General features: G+C 45.5%; 1 protein-coding gene and 1 non-coding gene across 2 annotated transcripts in view; both read right to left on the bottom strand.

Annotated features, from left to right (window-relative positions):
- The window catches only part of LOC140207870 (uncharacterized), a 106122-nt gene that overhangs the window by 39284 nt on the left and 47529 nt on the right, over window positions 1–19309 (bottom strand). The window contains 1 exon segment of the mRNA XM_072276417.1: window positions 1485–1616. Coding sequence (XP_072132518.1) covers window positions 1485–1616 — 132 coding nt within the window.
- LOC140208762 (U2 spliceosomal RNA) lies at window positions 13705–13887 on the bottom strand. The gene has a single exon (XR_011888917.1). It is a non-coding gene; the product is annotated as a U2 spliceosomal RNA (small nuclear RNA).

The raw sequence follows: 19309 nt of genomic DNA, 5'->3' as shown, positions 1-19309 counted from the left end.
CATCCGAAGTTGCACTGGTGATGTTGCCTAGCTGGGTAATGAAACATCTGCAAGCGAACAAGCCAGCTCGGCGAGCCACTAAACAAGATCTGGGTTATTACACAACACCCAATCTAAGCGAGCCTTTCCCCAAGTAGGCTCAAGCACAATCGCAATAAATCCCCTCTCCTGCGACCCGACACCTTAAGTATGCTTGATTTTCCCATTCCCCTTGCATATTGAAGTTCGCCAGGACAAATGTGTCATTACCCTTATTACATGCCTTTTCCCTTTGCAACTCAAACCCACATCTTGGCGACTATTTGGAGGCCTGTATATGATTCCCATAATGTGCTTTGTTACCCCCTGTAATTTCTTATCTCCACCCACAAAGAGTCAACGTCCTCTGACTTTATGTCCCCTTTTTCTGAAGGTGTAATTCCATCTCGAAAACATAGCCAATGTCTTCCTGCCTGTCCTTTCGAAACAAAGTATATCTTTTGATGTTAAACTCCCAAACAAGATCTTCTTTCAGCCACAACTCAGTAATGGCAACAACGTCGTACCAACCAAAATCGAATTTTGCCTCTGTGGTACAATTTAACACTTGGCTGTGTCCACATTTAAACCTGCTGGCTCATCTTCAGCTCTATCATACTGGTTTCCATTGCCCTGTCATATTAGTTTAAAACACTCCCAACAGCTCCAGTAAATTCGCCTGCAAGAATATCGGACCCTGCTGGAATCCCTGCCCCTTGCTGTATTCTTCGGCCACACACTTATCTGCCACCTCATTCTATTCCTATCCCCACTGTCGGGTGGCACAGGCAGTGATCCCGACATTACTACCTTTGAGTTCCTGCTTCTCAGCTTCCTTCCTAACTCCCTGTGTTTTGTTTTCCAGACCTCTTCCCTGTTCTCTTCCTATATCATTGGTACCAATATTTATCATGACTCGTGACCTTTCCTTTTCAGGATATTATGGACGTGTCCAGTAACGTTTCGGACCCTGGCTCCTGAGAGGCAAAGTAGCATCGGTGTCTCCTTTTTGAGTCCACAGAATCGCTTACCTCTCCTGCTGACTATAGAGTCCCGTATTACTGCTGACATCCTCTTCAGATTTCTGCTGTTCCGCGCAACATCCGGGAGTTGCCTGAGTTCATGTCCCAGCTCCTCGGAGCATAGGATACCGTAGAGGTGTGGTGGGGCTTATTGCCTGAGTTCATGTACTAGCTCCTCAGAGCAGAGGAGACTGTAGAGGTGTGGTGAGGGTGTATTGCCTGAGTTAATGTAACAGTTCCTCGGAGAAGAAGAGACTGTAGACTACTGCGGGGTGTGTTACATCGTGACTGGCTGAGCTTGGAAAAGGAAATGGAAATAATGTTCCTTTTCTGTGGCTCAGTACTGACAGTTTCAACCTAAAGAAGTGTCGAGAGTATCCGCTCCATTATGAGAAAGTAAAAGTCAGTAGAGCAAGTAAATTGCCCCCCGACCCCCACTGTTACCCTCTGTGGTGTTGCCCAGTTCAGCAGAAGCTGAGCAGTGAAAGCGGTGAAACCAGCCGCTCCACACAACACTCTCCTCTCCAGAATCACGTGTGCACTTGGTGCTCGCTGGAACACCGGGGAATCTGCAAACTACGAACAGAGGGGAGAGCGGAGGCTTTAACAGCGAATCTGAATCAGATCAGAAATGTTTCGGGGCCATCGTTCATCTTCAGACGCTCTTATCTCTGATCTCCCAATTTCACCCAAACAGTGTCATTAACAATTTTTTTTTATTGGGGTAAATACGTGAGTGTTCAGTGTTCATCAGATCAGGCATTGACCACCTATTTCTGTCCATCCTAAGATGTTCAGCAGAAACACAGGGAGACTCTGCGGGCACAAACTGAAACCCTGAGAGTGAACACGATCCTGATGAGGGAGAAGGTGAAGGTTTTCAAGCTGGTTGATCGATACGCTGAGCTCACGGTCATTTCTACTGTTCGAGATCGGAGACTGGTGGAACATGAGCTGCTGGCAAGAGGCAGAGACCACGAGGAGTGGAGAGAGGAACATCTCCGCGGACAGCTGGAGAAAATCGGGATTGCTCATCTGTTTGAGAATAGTTACTCACATAGTTTTTGGGACAAAATGAAAAGATTCTTCACACAATCAACTTCGGGATGTTCAGCAGCAGTGGCCGGAGTCCCAGGGATCGGGAAAACAACAATGGTACAAAAGATTGTTTATGACTGGGTCACGGGGAAAATATACCAACAATTCCAGTTTGTCTTCAGTTTCAAATTCTGGGATTTAAACTCCATTAATTGCAGAATAAACTTGAAAGAACTGATTCTGCATCAATATCCGTATTTTGGGAATGCCCTGAGAGAGGTCTGGAAGAACCCAGAGGGATTGCTGTTTATATTCGACGGATTTGATGAATTCAAGCACAGAATCGATTTTGCTGACAGTCGGAGAGATACAGAACCCAAGCACCAGTGCCCAGATCCTGAATTCCAGTGCAAGGTGTCTGACATTGTGTACAGTTTAATCCAGGGCAAGCTGCTCCCAGGATGTTCAGTGCTGGTGACCACACGTCCCACTGCGTTACATCTATTGGAAAAGGCGGAGATCGGTGTCTGGGCTGAAATCCTGGGATTTGTTGGTGAGGAACGGAAGGAATATTTCATCAGGTATTTTGAAGATCAGACGGTAGCGGCAGCAACCCTTCCTACTGCTGGATCCTCGCTCTGGCATTAAGTCCCTTCTTCACACAAAGAGTCAGGGACCCAGAGCGAATTCCCAAGACCATCACCCAACTATATTCCTACTATATTTACAACATCCTGAAAAACCATGGTCGTGAGATTGACAGTCCCCTGATGTGTTACTCAGGGTTGGTCAGATGGCCTTCAGAGGAGTGCTCGAGAAGAAGATTGTGTTTACAGGTGGAGATTTGATCAACTACAATCTGCAGCCTTCCCAGTTCCTGATGGAGCTTTTGGAGAGAGAGGATTCTGCCCGGAGCGTGGTGTACACATTTCCCACACCTCACCATCCAAGAGTTTGTAACTGCAGTAGCACAATTCCTGAATCCACATCCCGGGGATATCCTGTAAAGGGATTTGGATAAAACTGTAGTGAATCAGATTGTGAAGAATTGTGACAAGTGACCAGGGGATCGGTCAGTAATTCCCCAAGGACAGGAGGGTTCTGTAGTTCCTTGTGAAGGGATGTTGGAGACTTCATCAGATCAGTGAACAACGGCCATTGGTTTAATGGTAGTAAATCACAGGAATGGCCGTGTTTCTCACTGACTGTGACACGTCCATTGACAATGTTCCTTCTCACTGTTACCGACACTGACTGCAGCAGGTGGGTCAGAGATTCACACCCCCTTCCCAGTGAGAGACAAGAGACCGTCACCAGACTGTCCCAGTGAGAAGGAGATAAATACCATTGTGAGATTGTCCTCCCCTGCCCTTCCCCGTGTGTGACTTTTCTCACTACCAGATACCGTGAGCGCATCTCTTCTGGGTCTCTTTTCAGTCTCACCCCTCCCGTACAATCTTTTTCTGTAACCCCTCATCTTGTATGATTATCGTTTCCCCCCTGAGTCCTCCTGTGAGACAACTCATCCCTATCCCCCTTCCTCCTGTGGGATCTTTTCCCCAATCTCTTCCTCCTGTTGGATGTCTTCCCTATTGGGATCTTTTCCCCAATCCCTTCCTCCTGTTGGATGTCTTCCCCATCCCCCTTCCTCCTGTGGGATCTCGCTTCCCCATCCCCCTTCATCCTGTGGGATCTCTCTTCCCCATCCCCCTTCATCCTGTGGGATCTCTCTTCCCCATCCCCCTTCATCCTGTGGGATCTCTCTTCCCCATCCCCCTTCCTCCCGCAGGATCTCTCTTCCCCATCTGCCTTCCTCCCGCAGGATCTCGCTTCCTCATCCGCCTACCTCCTGCAGGTTCTATCTTCCTATCCTTTTGCTTGGCTGGAGTCCCACCACTATCTCCCATCGACACTTTCCCATTCACAAATCTTCCTCACTGGGGGACTTACTTCCATCCTTCAATTCTTGCAGGTAGGTTTGCTAGAGAGGCTCTAGTGGATTTAAACGAGATACAAGTGGCGAGGGGAACCAAAGTGTAGGAACAGATGTAGGGGAGAAGGAAGAAAAAGGAGATAGTAAAGTTGTTTGCACCATTAGTGATAAACAGAGAGATAGAGGTGGAAAATTTCTTAAATGCATTTATTTTAATGCTAGGAGCATTGTAAGAAAGGTGGATGAGCCTAGAGCATGGATTGATACCTGGAAGTATGATGTTGTAGCTATTAGTGAAACATGGTTGCAGGAGGGGTTTGTTTGGCAACTAAATATTCCTGGATTTCATTGCTTCAGGTGTGCTAGAATCAGAGGGACAAGAGGGGGAGGTGTTGCTTTGCTTGTCAGAGAAAATATTACAGCAGTGCTCTGGCAGGATAGATTAGAGGGCTCGTCTAGGGAGGCTATTTGGGTGGAACTGACGAATCGGAACGGTGTAGTAACACTTATAGGGGTGTATTCTAGACCACCAAATGGGGAGCAAGAATTGAAGGAGCTAATTTGTAAGGAGATAGCAGATATTTGTAGTAAGCACCCGGTTGAGAGTGTGGGAGATTTTAATTTTCCACACGTAGACGGGGAAGCCCAGACTGTAAAAGGGCTAGATGGTTTGGAGTTAGTAAAATGTGTGCAGGATAGTTTTTTGCAGCAACACATAGAGGTACCAGCTAGAGAAGGAGCAGTGCTGGATTTCCTGTTAGGGAATGAGATAGGGCAGGTGACGAAGGTATGTGTTTGGGAGCAATTCGGGTCCAGTGATCACAATGCCATTAGTTTCAATATAATTATGGAGAAGGATAGGTCTGGACCGAGGGTTGAGATTTTTGATAGGAGAAAGGCTAACTTTAAGGAGATGCGAAAGGATTTAGAAGGAGTGGATTGGGACAATTTGTTTTATGGGAAGGATGTAATAGAGAAATGGAGGTCATTTTAAGGTGAAATTTTGAGGGTACAGAATCTTTATGTTCCTGTCAGGTTGAAAGGAAAGGTTAAAAGTTTGAGAGAACCATGGTTTTCAAGGGATATTGGAAACTTGGTTTGGAAAAAGAAAGATATCTACAATAAATATAGGCAGCATGGAGTAAGTGAGGTGCTCGAGGAATATAAAGAAGGTAAAAAGAATCTTGAGAAAGAAATTAGAAAAGCTAGAAGAAGATACGAGGTTGTTTTGGCAAGTAAGGTGAAAATAAATCCAAAGTAAATGCAAAGGGTTTCTACCGTTATATTAATAGCAAAAGGACAGTAAGGGATAAAATTGGTCCCTTAGAGAATCAGAGTGGGCAGCTATGTATGGAGCCAAAAGAGATGGGGGAGATTTTGACCAATTTCTTTTCTTCAGTATTCACTAAGGAGAGGATATTGAATTGTGTATGGTAAGGGAAACAAAGAGGGTAGTTATGGAAACTATGATAATTAAAGAAGAGCAAGTACTGGAGCTTTTAAGGAATATAAAAGTGGCTAAGTCTCCAGGTCCTGACAGGATATTCCCTAGGACCTTAAGGGAAGTTAGTGTGGAAATAGCAGGGGCTCTGACAGAAATATTTCAAATGTCATTAGAAACGGGGATGGTGCCGGAGGATTGGAGTATTGCTATATATGGTATATATAATTATCTGGATAGACAGGGTCTGATTAGGAACAGTCAACATGGATTTGTGCATGGAAAGTAATGTTTGACAAATCTTATTGAATTTTTTGAAGAGGTTGCTAGGAAAGTTGACAAAGGTAAAGCGGTGGATGTTGTCTATATGGGCTTCAGTAAGGCCTTTGACAAGGTTCCACACGGAAGGTTAGTTAGGAAGGTTCAATCGTTAGGTATTAATATTGAAGTAGTAAAATGGATTCAGCAGTGGCTGGATGGGAGACGCCAGAGAGTAGTGGTGGATAAATGTTTGTCAGATTGGAGGCCGGTGACTAGCGGTGTGTCTCAGGGATCTGTACTGGGTCCAGTGTTGTTTGGCATATACATTAATGATCTGGATGATGGGGTGGTAAATTGGATGAGTAAATATGCAGATGATACTAAGATCGGTGGAGTTGTGGATAATGAAGTAGGTTTTCAAAGCTTGCAGAGAGATTTAGGCCAGTTAGAAGAGTGGGCTGAAAGATGGCAGATGGAGTTTAATGCTGATAAATGTGAGGTACAACATTTTGGTAGGACTAATCAAAATAGGACATACATGGTAAATGGTTGGGCATTGAAGAATGCTGTAGAACAGAGGGATCTGGGAATAATGGTGCATAGTTCCCTGAAGGTGGAATCTCATGTGGATAGGGTGGTGAAGAAAGCTTTTGGTTTGCTGGCCTTTATTAATCAGAGCATTGAGTATAGGAGTTGGGATGTAATGTTGAAATTGTACAAGGCATTGGTAAGGCCAAATTTGGAGTATTGTGTACAGTTCTGGTCACTGAATTATAGGAAAGATGTCAATAAAATTGAGAGAGTACAGAGAAGATTTACTAGAATGTTACCGGGGTTTCATCACCTAAGTTACAGAGAAAGGTTGAACAAGTTGGGTCTTTATTCTTTGAAGCGTAGAAGGTTGAGGGGGGACTTGATAGAGGTATTTAAAATTATGAGGGGGATAGATAGAGTTGACGCGGATAGGCTTTTTCCATTGAAATTGGGGGAGGTTCAAACTAGAGGACATGAGTTGAGAGTTAAAGGGCAAAAGTTTAGGGGTAAAATGAGGGGGAACTTCTTTACTCAGAGAGTGGTAGCTGTGTGGAACGAGCTTCCAGCAGAAGTGGTTGAGGCAGGTTCCATGTTGTCATTTAAAGTAAAATTGGATAGCTATATGGACAGGAAAGGAATGGAGCGTTACGGGCTGAGTGCGGGTCAGTGGGACTAGGTGAGAGTAAGCATTTGGCATGGACTAGAAGGGCCGAGATGGCCTGTTTCCGTGCTGTAATTGTTATATATCGTTATATGGTTAACCCTACCCCTCTGGAGTCTCTCACATCAGAAACATTTCTCTCATCGGGAAATGAGACAGAATATGTGGAGTTCACAGGGTCACATCGACAGACTAAATTACCGACATTCGGTGAATACCCTGGAGCTGGGCAGTGAGGGACATTGATAATGATGGGAACTCCGATCAGTGATTTACCGAAGGGTTTAATGTTTCCTGAAATATTCGAGTGAGAGAAATTCCCTCAGACCCACAGTTTGAATCACTTTGTTGATCAACTTGTTTGTTTGTGTTCAGACTTGGGAGGAATAAACTGGGAGATTCAGGAGTGAAACTGGTGTCTGCGGCTCTGAGGAACCCGGAGTGTAAAATACAGAAACTGTGGTAAGTACCAGACTGTGGGAGATTGTGTTTACAGTCACTGGGTGTCTGACACTGAACATTAATGTGATCAGTAATTGTGTTGCTGACTGGGGATTTGTACCGTCTCCTGTCTCTCTGTGTCCTTCACCCTCACTCTCTCTCATCTCCAGGCTGGACAGTATCGGTCTCACAGATTCTGGTGCCGAGAATCTCATCTCCACTCTCAGTACAAACCCATCACTGACGGAGCTAGACCTGAGTGGTAATAAACTGGGAGATTCAGGAGTGATACTGGTGTCTGCGGCTCTGAGGAACCCGGAGTGTAAAATACAGAAACTCTGGTAAGTACAAGACTGTGGGAGATTGTGTTTACAGTCACTGAGTGTGTGACACTGAACAATAATGTGATCAGTAATTTCTTTATTAACCTTTTTATTGATTTAAAAGTATAAATACAGTAAAGAGGAGAATTAGTTCAAGTATATATATCAGTAACAATATAAACCAAGATTAAGATAGACATTGTCAAAGTCATAGATATTAAACTAGTATAATATATAATAAAAGAAAATGAAAATAACAATTCTCCTCTTAACCAGTTTATGAAGAGAAGGGAAAAAACATTGGGTTTTAAATGAAAAGGGAAAAAAAACACTACACTATAACAAAACAAAAAAAGGGGGACTGGGCATCTCATTTTGAGGATACGACCCAAAAAGAGAGAGAGAGAAAGACTTTCTGATCAAATCTAAAACTTCGATTAAAAAAAGATCGTAAGAGTAATAAATCAAATTAAATGAAAATATTGGATAAAAGGTCACCATATTTGCTCAAATTTAAAGGATGTATCAAATGTCCGACTTCTTATTTTCTCTAAACTTAAACAGGACATAATGGAGGAGAGCCAGTAAATGACTGTAGGTGGATTAGAATCCTTCCACTCCAATAAAGTGGCTCTCCCAGCCGGTAAGGTCGAAACGGCTATCATACATCGAGTGGAAACAAGAATATTTCGTAAGCAAATTAGGTTGTAGATCCAGATCCAAGACTTTTGATAGTGTTTTAAAAACATCTCTGCAAAAGTTATCTGGCTTTATACAAGACCAATACTTATGAGTTAAAGCATCCAGCTCAATATTACATCTGTCACAAGTAGGATTAATACTGGAGAAAATATGCGCTGGTTTATCCTTTGACACATGGGCCCGATGCGCTACCTTGAACCGTATCAAGGAACGACAGGCACAAATAGATGAGTTGTTAACCAAATGAAAAGTTTTACTCCATTGATTATCTGAAAATGACTCTTTATCATTAGATATCATTCGTGAACTCGATAACCATTTATAGATTAAGCTAACAACCTTTTTTGAAATGGACTCTCCAGGAGGCGCTCATGGTGTGAGGTACATTTTGGCTTCGCTCCATTCCCTTTACTACTTTTACCCGTAACCACCCTTATTTAATCTGTTTATACCTACACTAATAGGTTTATAACACAAATATATCTTTGAACTTTGATTTTAACTCGCTGGAAATGTGAACCAGAGGACGAGAAGTTAAAAATGGGAAAGACTCCAACAGCAACGGGAAAAAAAAGATGGCGATCCTAAAGCATCTAAGCAAATACCAATAACTTTTGAAATAATGTCGAATCTTCTAGAGGAAAAACTTAATCAAAGATTTGCTGTGTTTGAAGAAGTTTTGAAGATGATTCAAGATGACATTAGATCGTTTAGATGTGAAATTGATCAACAGCAAACTAGAATTTCAGAACTGGATGCTGCCCGTTGGCAGAGGACAAAAGATTGAAGCCCTGGAAAAAAATCTGGCTTCAACATCCCATGTTGGAACGTTATAAATCCAAGATTATTGATCTCGAAGATCAATCCCGATGACAGAACTTGCGGATAATCGGGCTTCCCAAAGATATCGAGACGGCCGATCCTACCAAATACTTTTCTCAATTTTTAATGGATGTGTTTGGTTCAGAGGTTTTGGAGGCCCCTCCATTGCTCGATCGCGTGCACCTTACATTGCGCCCCAAACCTTCCAGAGAATTTAAACTGAGACCCATTATTATTCTGTTCCATTATGCTCACATGAAGGATCGTGTGGTACGAGCTGCGTAGCGGAAAGATATGATCGAATTTCAAAGTTTCAAATTTTGCCTCGTTGAAGATTTCAGTCCTGAAGTTCTGAGGGAATGGATAGCTTTTAAACCACATATGTCAGAATTTTATCAAAAAGGCCTTAACCAGCGTTGCTGTTTCCAGCACGTTTGAAAATTGTTCTTGCCGATAACTCTCGTCGTCTGTTTAAATCTCCGGATGAAGCTCAGTTTTCTTGACAATCAGCGTTCCTCTGCTCCGGACTAATTAACGGACTGTTGTTTATTCTCTTTGTTCTTACATGCTTGTTTTTTCAGTAGATCCAGATCCAAAACTTTTGATAGTGTTTTCAAAACATCTCTCCAAAAGCTTACAGCTTTGGATTTTTATAATCTGAGGGCTTTTGCCCTGGGTTTGTAGGGTAGGTATTTTTCGTATTTTCGGATAAGTTTTCTTTCTTTACTGATTCTGTATTTTATTTATTCTTTTTTACTTTTTATTTTTCTTTCTTTGAAACTTTATAGGCCTATATCCTTGCTAAATGTGGATTCCAAGGTATTTTCAAAATTACTGGCAACTAGACTGGAGAAAGTATTGCCTCCAATTATTTCTGTTGACCAGACTGGATTTATTAAAAATCATTATTCCTTCTTTAATATTAGGAGATCAATGAATATTGTTTATACTTCTTCATCCAGAACTCCAGAATGTGTCATTTCACTGGACACTGAGAAAGCTTTTGACAGAGTCGAATGGACATATTTGTTTAATTCGCTTGAGAAATTCAATTTTAGTCCGATATTTATATCTTGGATTAAACTGATATACCTTACCCCCTTCGGCATTTACCAATAATCAAAGATCTCCCTTTTTTCAGTTATTTCCTGGTACTCGGCAGGGTTGCCCTCTTTGTCCATTATTATTTGATATCGCCCTGGAACCTTTAGCTATTGCTATTCGTGACTCTCCTAATATATTTGGCATTACCCGCAGGAATGAGATACACAAACTATCACTATATGCAGATGATTAATTATTATATATCTCTAACCCTGAGAAATCCATTCCGGCAGTTTTAGCTCTGCTTCCTCAGTTGAGTAACTTTTCCGGTTACAAATTGATTAATAAGAAGCATAAGGACTTATTGAAGTTCAATTTTTTTTCCTAAATCCTTTTTTAATACTGTTGATTCCAAAAGTTCCTCTTATATATGGCAGAATAAAAATCTCAGATTAAGTAAAAAATACTTACGTAGAACATAGACATAGAACATAGAATAGTACAGCACAGTACAGGCCCTTCGGCCCACAATGTTGTGCCGACCCTCAAACCCTGCCTCCCATGTAAGCCCCCCATCTTAGATTCCTCCATATACCTGTCTAGTAGTCTCTTAAACTTCACTAGTGTATCTGCCTCCACCACTGACTCAGGCAGTGCATTCCATGTACCAACCACTCTCTGAGTAAAATACCTTCCTCTAATATTCCCCTTGAACTTCCCACCCCTTACTTTAAAGCCATGTCCTCTTGTATTGAGCAGTGGTGCCCTGGGGAAGAGGCGCTGTCTATCCACTCTATCTATTCCTATTATCCTCTACACCTCTATCATGTCTCCTCTCATCCTCCTTCTCTCCAAAGAGTAAAGCCCTAGCTCCCTTAATCTCTGATCATAATGCATACTTTCTAAACCAGGCAGCATCCTGGTAAATCTCCTCTGTACCCTTTCCAATGCTTCCACATCCTTCCTTTCGTGAGGTGACCAGAACTGGACACAGTACTCCAAGTGTGGCCTAACCAGAGTTTTATAGAGCTGCATCATTACATAGCGATTCTTAAACTCTATCCCTCGACTTATGAAAGCTAACACCCCATAAGCTTTCTTAACTACCCTATCCACCTGTGAGGCAACTTTCAGGGATCTGTGGACATGCACCCCGAGATCCCTCTGCTCCTCCACACTACCAAGTATCCTGCCATTTACTTTGTACTCTGCTTTGGAGTTTGTCCTTCCAAACTGTACCATCTCACACTTCTCCGGGTTGAACTCCATCTGCCACTTCTCAGCCCACTTCTGCATCCTATCAATGTCTCTCTGCAATCTTTGACAATCCTCTACACTATCTACAACACCACCAACCTTTGTGTCATCTGCAAACTTGCCAACCCACCCTTCTACCCCCACATCCAGGTCGTTAATAAAAATCACAAAAAGTAGAGGTCCCAGAACAGATCCTTGTGGGACACCACTAGTCACAATCCTCCAATCTGAATGTCCTCCCTCTACCACCACCCTCTGCCTTCTGCAGGCAAGCCAATTCTGAATCCACCTGGCCAAACTTCCCTGGATCCCATGCCTTCTGACTTTCTGAATAAGCCTACCGTGTGGATCCTTGTCAAATGTCTTACTAAAATCCATATAGATCACATCCACTGCACTACCCTCATCTATATGCCTGGTCACCTCCTCAAATAACTCTATCAGGCTTGTTAGACACGATCTGCCCTTCACAAAGCCATGCTGAATGTCCCTGATCAGACCATGATTCTCTAAATGCCTATAGATCCTATCTCTAAGAATCTTTTCCAACAGCTTTCCCACCACAGACGTAAGGCTCACTGGTCTATAATTACCCAAACTATCCCTACTACCTTTTTTGATGGGGGACATTTTGGCCAATTCCCTGCCCTCCCCTTTAATGGCTGCACGCCAGGTTTAATTCCCAACCGTTCTAACGGAACTGGCTCCAGCCTGAAGCTGTCTGTCGTTCGGAGCGTTCCCACAGTGATGTATTTCCGCCTCCTGTCCAGTGGCACAGCTTCCAGTGGATGTGCGGGTTTGAGACTCCCCCACGAGACCCCGGGGAATTAGACAGGAAGAGCCCGGGGGCCGGGGCTCAGTCTGGGACACTGGTGTCCCGGGGCGGGATTATCCCGGGAGAGAATCCTTTTGCTCCCTTTGCTGAGGACGGTGCATTCGGCAGGTCTGGCTGATATAATGATGTTAAATTGACAAATACCTCGGCAGTGACCCTGGATCTGCAGCGACATCGGACACGGCCCTGAAGTGTGATTTTATAATCATCGGTTCCCCGATGCAGAGTGACGGTGAGAAACGGGACTGATTATTCAATCTGTCACTCATTGTCACCGGTCAGTTAATTGTGTGTGATTCTGAGTGAGTCGGGAGCAGCTTATTTATCCCTGCACACGAGCAGCTCACACATTGTTTAATTTACATTTGTCATGATGAAATCAATAAACCACTGTAATTTCCTGTCTTGGTGTCGGACTCGAGTCTCACTAGAGGAGAAACAGTACCCTGGGGTTACTGCTGCCCACCGCACCCGGTGAACTGCAATAATGGTGTGAGCTCCTCACACTGGTACGGCAGCGTCTCAGCTCCAGGCTGAGGGATGTCAGTCTGATAGTGTCTGGTCCCCAGGATCTGTTCACTCCCCATCCCGGCTGACCACCGCATCCTCTCACGCCAGATACTCGCACTATCCTGATCCCCACCTTCCTGCGTGCTTTCTTGCTCTCACAGTCAAAAACAATAAAGGAGATTGGAAGCTCATATACTGTATAATATCGGACCCACGTCCACCAAGGTCGCAAACAGAAGGGAACAGAAGCAATCAACACGGGCTGAAGCTCCCTCTTTACAGACCTGGCACACAAACCCGGGGCCAGACAGAGTCAAGCTTCCTCCGCACAGACCCAGCTCACACCCCCACAATCAAAGCATCTCATAATCTTATACACCTCTATCAGGCCACCTCTCATCCTCTGTTGCTCCAAGGAGAAAAGGCCAAGTTCACTCAACCTATTCTCATAAGGCATGCTCCCCAATCCAGGCAATATCCTTGTAAATCTCCTCTGCACCCTCCCCATGGTTTCCATATCCTTCCTGTAGTGAAGCGACCAGATCTGAGCCAGTACTCCAAGTGGGGTCTGACCAGTGTCTATATAGCTGCAACATTACCTCTCGGCTCCTAAACTCAATGCCACGATTGATGAAGGCCAATATACCGTACACCTTCTGAACCACGGAGTCAACCTGCACGGCTGCTTTGAGCATCCTATGGACTCGGACCTCAAGAACCCTCTGATGCTCCACACTGCCAGGAGTCTTACCATTAACACTACCTGTAAAAGTACAACGAAGGAATAGGGAAAAAGCCTGAGAAGGTTAATGCGTACGGATAACTGCATTCTACTCTTTATTTGTTGTTTAATCTCCCCGAGGGGAGGTGCAGCATTCCGAGGGGTACTGCAATACTGGGTCGATGCACGGAGTGGACGAAGGAAGCCCCTATTCCATCTTCCTGTTCCAAAAATCAATGTAATATATGGTCCCAGATAAGGGACGCATCAGATTTTAAACTGATAAGAACTGATTTTTTTGAAAAATATACTTTATTCAGAAATATTACAAAATAAAATTATTTGCAAAAAAACATTTGTTGACCCTAAGTCCTTATAGAATAAATAAAGTTATTTGCAATAAATCATGTTTACTCTGTCCTTATTCAAAATAAAGATGTTTACAATAAATCATTCATTGACTCTCATTCCTTTACTGATGTTCCATTACGTTCTATACCTTTCCACATTTCCAGCCACTCCTGTAGCACGATGTTGATTCATCTATCCACACCACTGAGGAAAGGAATACTCTTCGCCACCCGACTCCTCGCACTCCTGCGCGCAGGTGACAAACCTTAAACTGTGGTCCTTCTCCACCCGGCTTTTGCGGTGGCTGCACCAAGTTTGAGTGCATCCCTCAGCACGTGATTTATAATTTAAATTTTTAATATTTACTATCCATTTGTACTCCAGGGAGCACGAAGAGCAGAATCAAATATCGCTGTGATGATTGTACGCTCTAGTATCAATTGTTTGGCAACAATAAAGTACTCCTGCAGCTGAGAATGTGCCAGTCGGCAGCACATTCTCCCACAGACATCTCCATGTGCTGGTAAATCATCAATTTTCGGGCCGACCGAAGAGCGTCCTTCACCGAGTTGATGATCTGACAGCAGCACCGGATGTTGGTCTCCGTGTGCGTCCCCGGGAACAGCCCGTAGATCAGAGAGTCCTCGGTTACGCAGCTGCTGGGGTTGAAACGTGACACCGTCCCTTCTGTCATCCTCCACACCCTCTCTGCGAACTGACAGTGTGCGTAGAGGTGGGTCACAGACTCCTCCTCATTGCAGTCCTCCCGTGAGCAGTGGGGAGCGGAGACGATGTTCCAGGCATACAGGAGGGATCTGACTGGGAGGGCCCCTCTCATCGCCAGCCAGGCGAGGTCTTGGTGCCTGTTGGTGAGGTCTGGCGATGAGGCATTTTGCCAGATGAACTGTGTCCATCCCACTGTGTCCATCTCGTCCTTCTCCTGCAGTGCCTGCAGGACATTATGTGCTGACCACTGCCTGATGACCCTGTGGTCAAAGGCGTTCTCCTGGAAGAACTTTTCTATGAAGGACAGGTATGGCAGCAACGACCAGCTGACGGGGGCGTTGCGCGGGAGTGGGGCCAGACCCATCCTTCGCAGCCAGGGCGACAAGTAGAACCTGGGCACATAGTGGTACTTGGTGCCCACATACCTGGGCTCTACACACAACCTGATGCAGCCACACACGAAGCTGGCCATCAGGGTGAGGGCGACATTGGGGACGTTCTTGCCCCCGTTGTCCAGGGACTTGTGCATAATGGTCCGTCTCACCCGCTCCACCTTGGATCCCCAGACGAATCTGAAGACAGCTCGGGTGATTTCCGAGCTGCAGGAGCTGGGGACGGGCCACACCTGCGCCAAGTACAGCAGCCCTGAGAGCACCTCACACCTGATGACCAGGTTCTTGCCCGTTATCGACAGGGAGCGCCCTCCCCACAGTCCCAGTCTCTGTTTCACCTTGGCAGTCCGCTCCTGCCAGTTCTTGTTGCACGCCTCAGCCCCTCCAAACCAGATCGCCAACACCTTCACGTGGTCAGACCTGATGGCGAAGGGGACGTTGGATCGGTCCGGCCAGTTGCCGAATAGCATAGCTTCGCTCTTCGTGCGGTTGACCCTGGCCTCCGACACTAGCTCAAACTGTTCGCAGATGCCAATCAACCTGCAAACTGACCTCGGATCAGAGCAGAAGAGGGTGACGTCGTCCATGTACAGGGAGGTTTTCACTTGGGTCCCTCCACTGCCTGGCAGCATCACCCCTCTTATGCCCTCATCCCTCCTGATGGCTTCGGCAAAGGGTTCAATGCAGCAAACAAGACAGGGGAGAGAGGTTTCCCACCCATTGACCTGGACTGCACTACAGATGTCTGTGTCGAGCAGTCTGATCTGATTCCGGATTCCCTCCCCAAAACCAATTTTGGAGAGCACATCCGCCATGTACGTGTGCGATATCCTGTCGAAGACTTTCTCCTGGTCCAAGCTGACCAGGCAGGCGTTCACCCCCGTCCTGCACATCGGCGATGGTGTCCCTCAGCAGCGTGAGGCTGTCTGAGATCTTCCTGCCCGGTACAGCACAGGTTTGGTCCGGGTGGATCACCTGTCCCAGAGCAGACTCGACCCTGTTGGCAATGGCCTTCAACAGGATCTTGTAGTCCACATTGAGGAGAGATGGGTCTCCAATTCCTGATGTCCTCCCTTTCCCCCTTCTGCTTGTAGATGAGGGTGATCGTGCCCTTCCTCATGGACTCTGACATACTGCCGGCCAGAAGCATAGCGTTGTACACTTCCAGCAGGTCTGGGCCCATCCAGTTCCACAGAGCCGAGTACAACTTAGCCGGTAAGCCGTCGCCTCCGGGAGTCTTACCCGACCCAAAGGAATGGATGGAGCCTGTCAACTCGACCAGAGTCAGTGGCTGATCCAGACTCTCCCGCTTGCCGTCGCCTAAGACCTGCGTGATAGATGACAGGAAGTTGCGGGAGGCTGTGGATTCTGTGGCCTTTTCATCGTACAGACCGGCATAGAAGGACCTGCAGATCCTCAGTATGTCCTTCTACGAGGACACGACTGAGCCGTCCTCTTCCTTAAGGTTGAGGATCACAGAGCTCCCCTTGTGCACCTTCTGGAAGAAGAAGCCTGAGCACGTCTCGTCCTGCTCCACGGTTTGGACCCTTGATCGGTAGATGATCTTGGAGGATTCAGCGGCAAGGTGCTGGGCTTTCGGGCTCTTCACCTCTCGCAGTTCCTCCCCGACATCCACCCCCTTCGACTGCAGAAGGAGGAGTTACTGCAACTCTGTCTGGAGTTTACGCAGTTCCATATAACCATATAACAATTACAGCACGGAAAGAGGCCATCTTGGCCCTTCTAGTCCATGCTGAACTCTTACTCTCACCTAGTCCCACCGACCTGCACTCAGCCCATAACCTTCCATTCCTTTCCTGTCCAATTTAACTTTAAATGACAACCTCAAACCTGCCTCGACCAGTTCCCTCTGCTCCTGGCTTGCTTTCTGGATACCCTTGCGTATGAAGAACTTCTTGATGTTCTCCTTGGTGGCTTCCCACCAGAGAACTGGGGAATCAAAGGTTTTCAAGGTTTTCCAACCTGTGTACTCCTCCTCTAGTCCTACTTGTAGCAGAAAGAGTGAAGATGTATCAATTAGTCGGCCAGGCAGCATCTCTAGGGAGAGGTACAGTCGACGTTTCAGGCCGAGACCCTTCCTTCAGTTAGTCCTGACGAGGGGTCTCGGCCTGAAACGTCGACTGTACCTCTTCCTGGAGATGCTGCCTGGCCTGCTGCGTTCACCAGCAACTTTGATGTGTGTTGCTTGAATTTCCAGCATCTGCAGAATTCCTCGTGTTTGTGCATCAGTTAGTGATCTCCAAACTGAGTTGGGTCTCACTGATGTAGAGGAGGCTACACTGGGAGGAAGAGTGATTATGAAAGAGGTGTAGGGATAGATGTAACACTTATTGTGGTTGCAGGGTGTTTGGCAGACGAGAGTCACAGCGAGAGTGATCCCTGTGATAAATGGAGACGGACGTGGAGAGGAAGATGTGCCTGGTGGTGAGATCCTGGTGGAGATAGTGGAAATTGCAGAGAATATGTTGAATGCAGAGCTTCAGTGAATGGCAGATGCAGAAAAGGTAATCCTATCGTTATTATGTCGTGGAGGGGACATGGGGAGAGGGCAGACGTGCAGGAAATGGAGGAGTTACGGGTGAGTTCTGTATTGATTGCAGTGGGCAGGAAACCCCTTTATTGATTGAAAAAAGATTTCTTGGATGTCCTAGCATGAAAAACCTCCTCATAAAATCAGATGCAGCAGAGACAAAGAAACTGAGAGAAGGGAATAGTATCCTTGAAAGTGACAGTGTGAGCAGAGTTTCCATAGGTCCATTTAATGTCAGAAAGTAACTGTTGTGGACAAGGTAACTGTGGGAGTCAGTAGGTTTGTTAAAGAGGCCAGAAGGTAATCCGTTTCTGGAGACAGAGAGAGACAGATCAGGAAAGGGGAGTGAGATCATGAAAATGGACCAAGCAAATTTGAGAGAGGGGGTGTATGTTGGTGGGAAAGTTGACAAATCTGACGACAACATGAGGAAATCTGCAGATGCTGGAATTTTAAGCAACACACATAAAAGTTGCTGGTGAACGCAGCAGGCCAGGCAGCATCTCTAGGAAGAGGTACAGTCGACGTTTCAGACCGAGACCCTTCGTCAGGGCTCACTCCAGACTAAGTCTGACGAGCTCCACACGGGAGCTGGAAACAGCATCAATGACGTCATCAATGTGGTGGAGAAAGTTTTACCTGTCTACCTTTGAACGCTCCAAAAACAGCCCAAAATTTTAAAACAACACCAAATTACTTCACTATACTCAATGCGGCACTAGCCAAAGGGCAGATTACAAATCATTTCCTTACTCAATGAGAAAGGTTCAATCTTCTTCCATGGTGTCAGGTAGTTTCTTTGCATCCCAATCGCAGTACTCTTGGCAACTCACAGCAGGCTGGTCCCAGGGTAACTCTGTAACCCAAAATCATAGTCATACTTTATTGATCCTGGGGGAAATTGGTTTTCATTACAGTTGCACCATAAATAATAATAAAACCATAAATAGTTAAATAGTAATATGTAAATTATGCAAGGAAATAAGTCCAGGACCAGCCTATTGGTTCAGGGTGTCTGACCCTCCAGGGGAGGAGTTGTAAAGTTTGATGGCCACAGGCAGGAATGACGCTCTGTACTGCATCTCGGTGGAATGAGTCTCTGGCTGAATGTACTCCTGTGCCCAACCAGTACATCATGTAGTGGATGGGAGACATTGTCCAAGATAGCATGCAACTTGGACAGCATCCTCTCTTCAGACACCACCGTCAGAGAGTCCAGTTCCATCCCCACAACATCACTGGCCTTACGAATGAGTTTGTTGATTCTGTTCACACAAAATAATCTGCAGATGCTGGGGTTGTTGATTCTGTCGGTGTCTGCTACCCTCAGCCTGCTGCCTCAGAACACAACAGCAAACATGATAGCACTGGCCACCACAGACCCGTAGAACATGCATCATAAAGACCTGTGGCTAGTACATTCTGCCCAGGAGATGTGCCCTGGCACTGAAGAGCAATCTCCCTGTTCAATCACAGCTACACTACCATTTAAAAGAAAATGATTAAAATAAATTTGAGAAACTTCAGCCTTGCAAACAGCCAAGCTTTAAAGTTCCCAAACCACAGCGGGAGAAAGGCAAAGAAGTCAGAATGTTACAGTGCTGGTTATTTAACATTCTGTAATCTACAACTTAGTATTCTTCTATCACACCAATAGTGTTGAACGAATAGGGTTCACTGCATAGGGTTATTGAAACGCTAATCTGTGGCTGGTCCTGCAAAAAAA

The sequence above is a fragment of the Mobula birostris genome, chromosome 13 (assembly GCF_030028105.1).
Source record: "Mobula birostris isolate sMobBir1 chromosome 13, sMobBir1.hap1, whole genome shotgun sequence".
Lineage (NCBI taxonomy): Eukaryota > Metazoa > Chordata > Chondrichthyes > Myliobatiformes > Myliobatidae > Mobula > Mobula birostris.
This window is presented reverse-complemented; position numbering and strand designations above follow the sequence as displayed.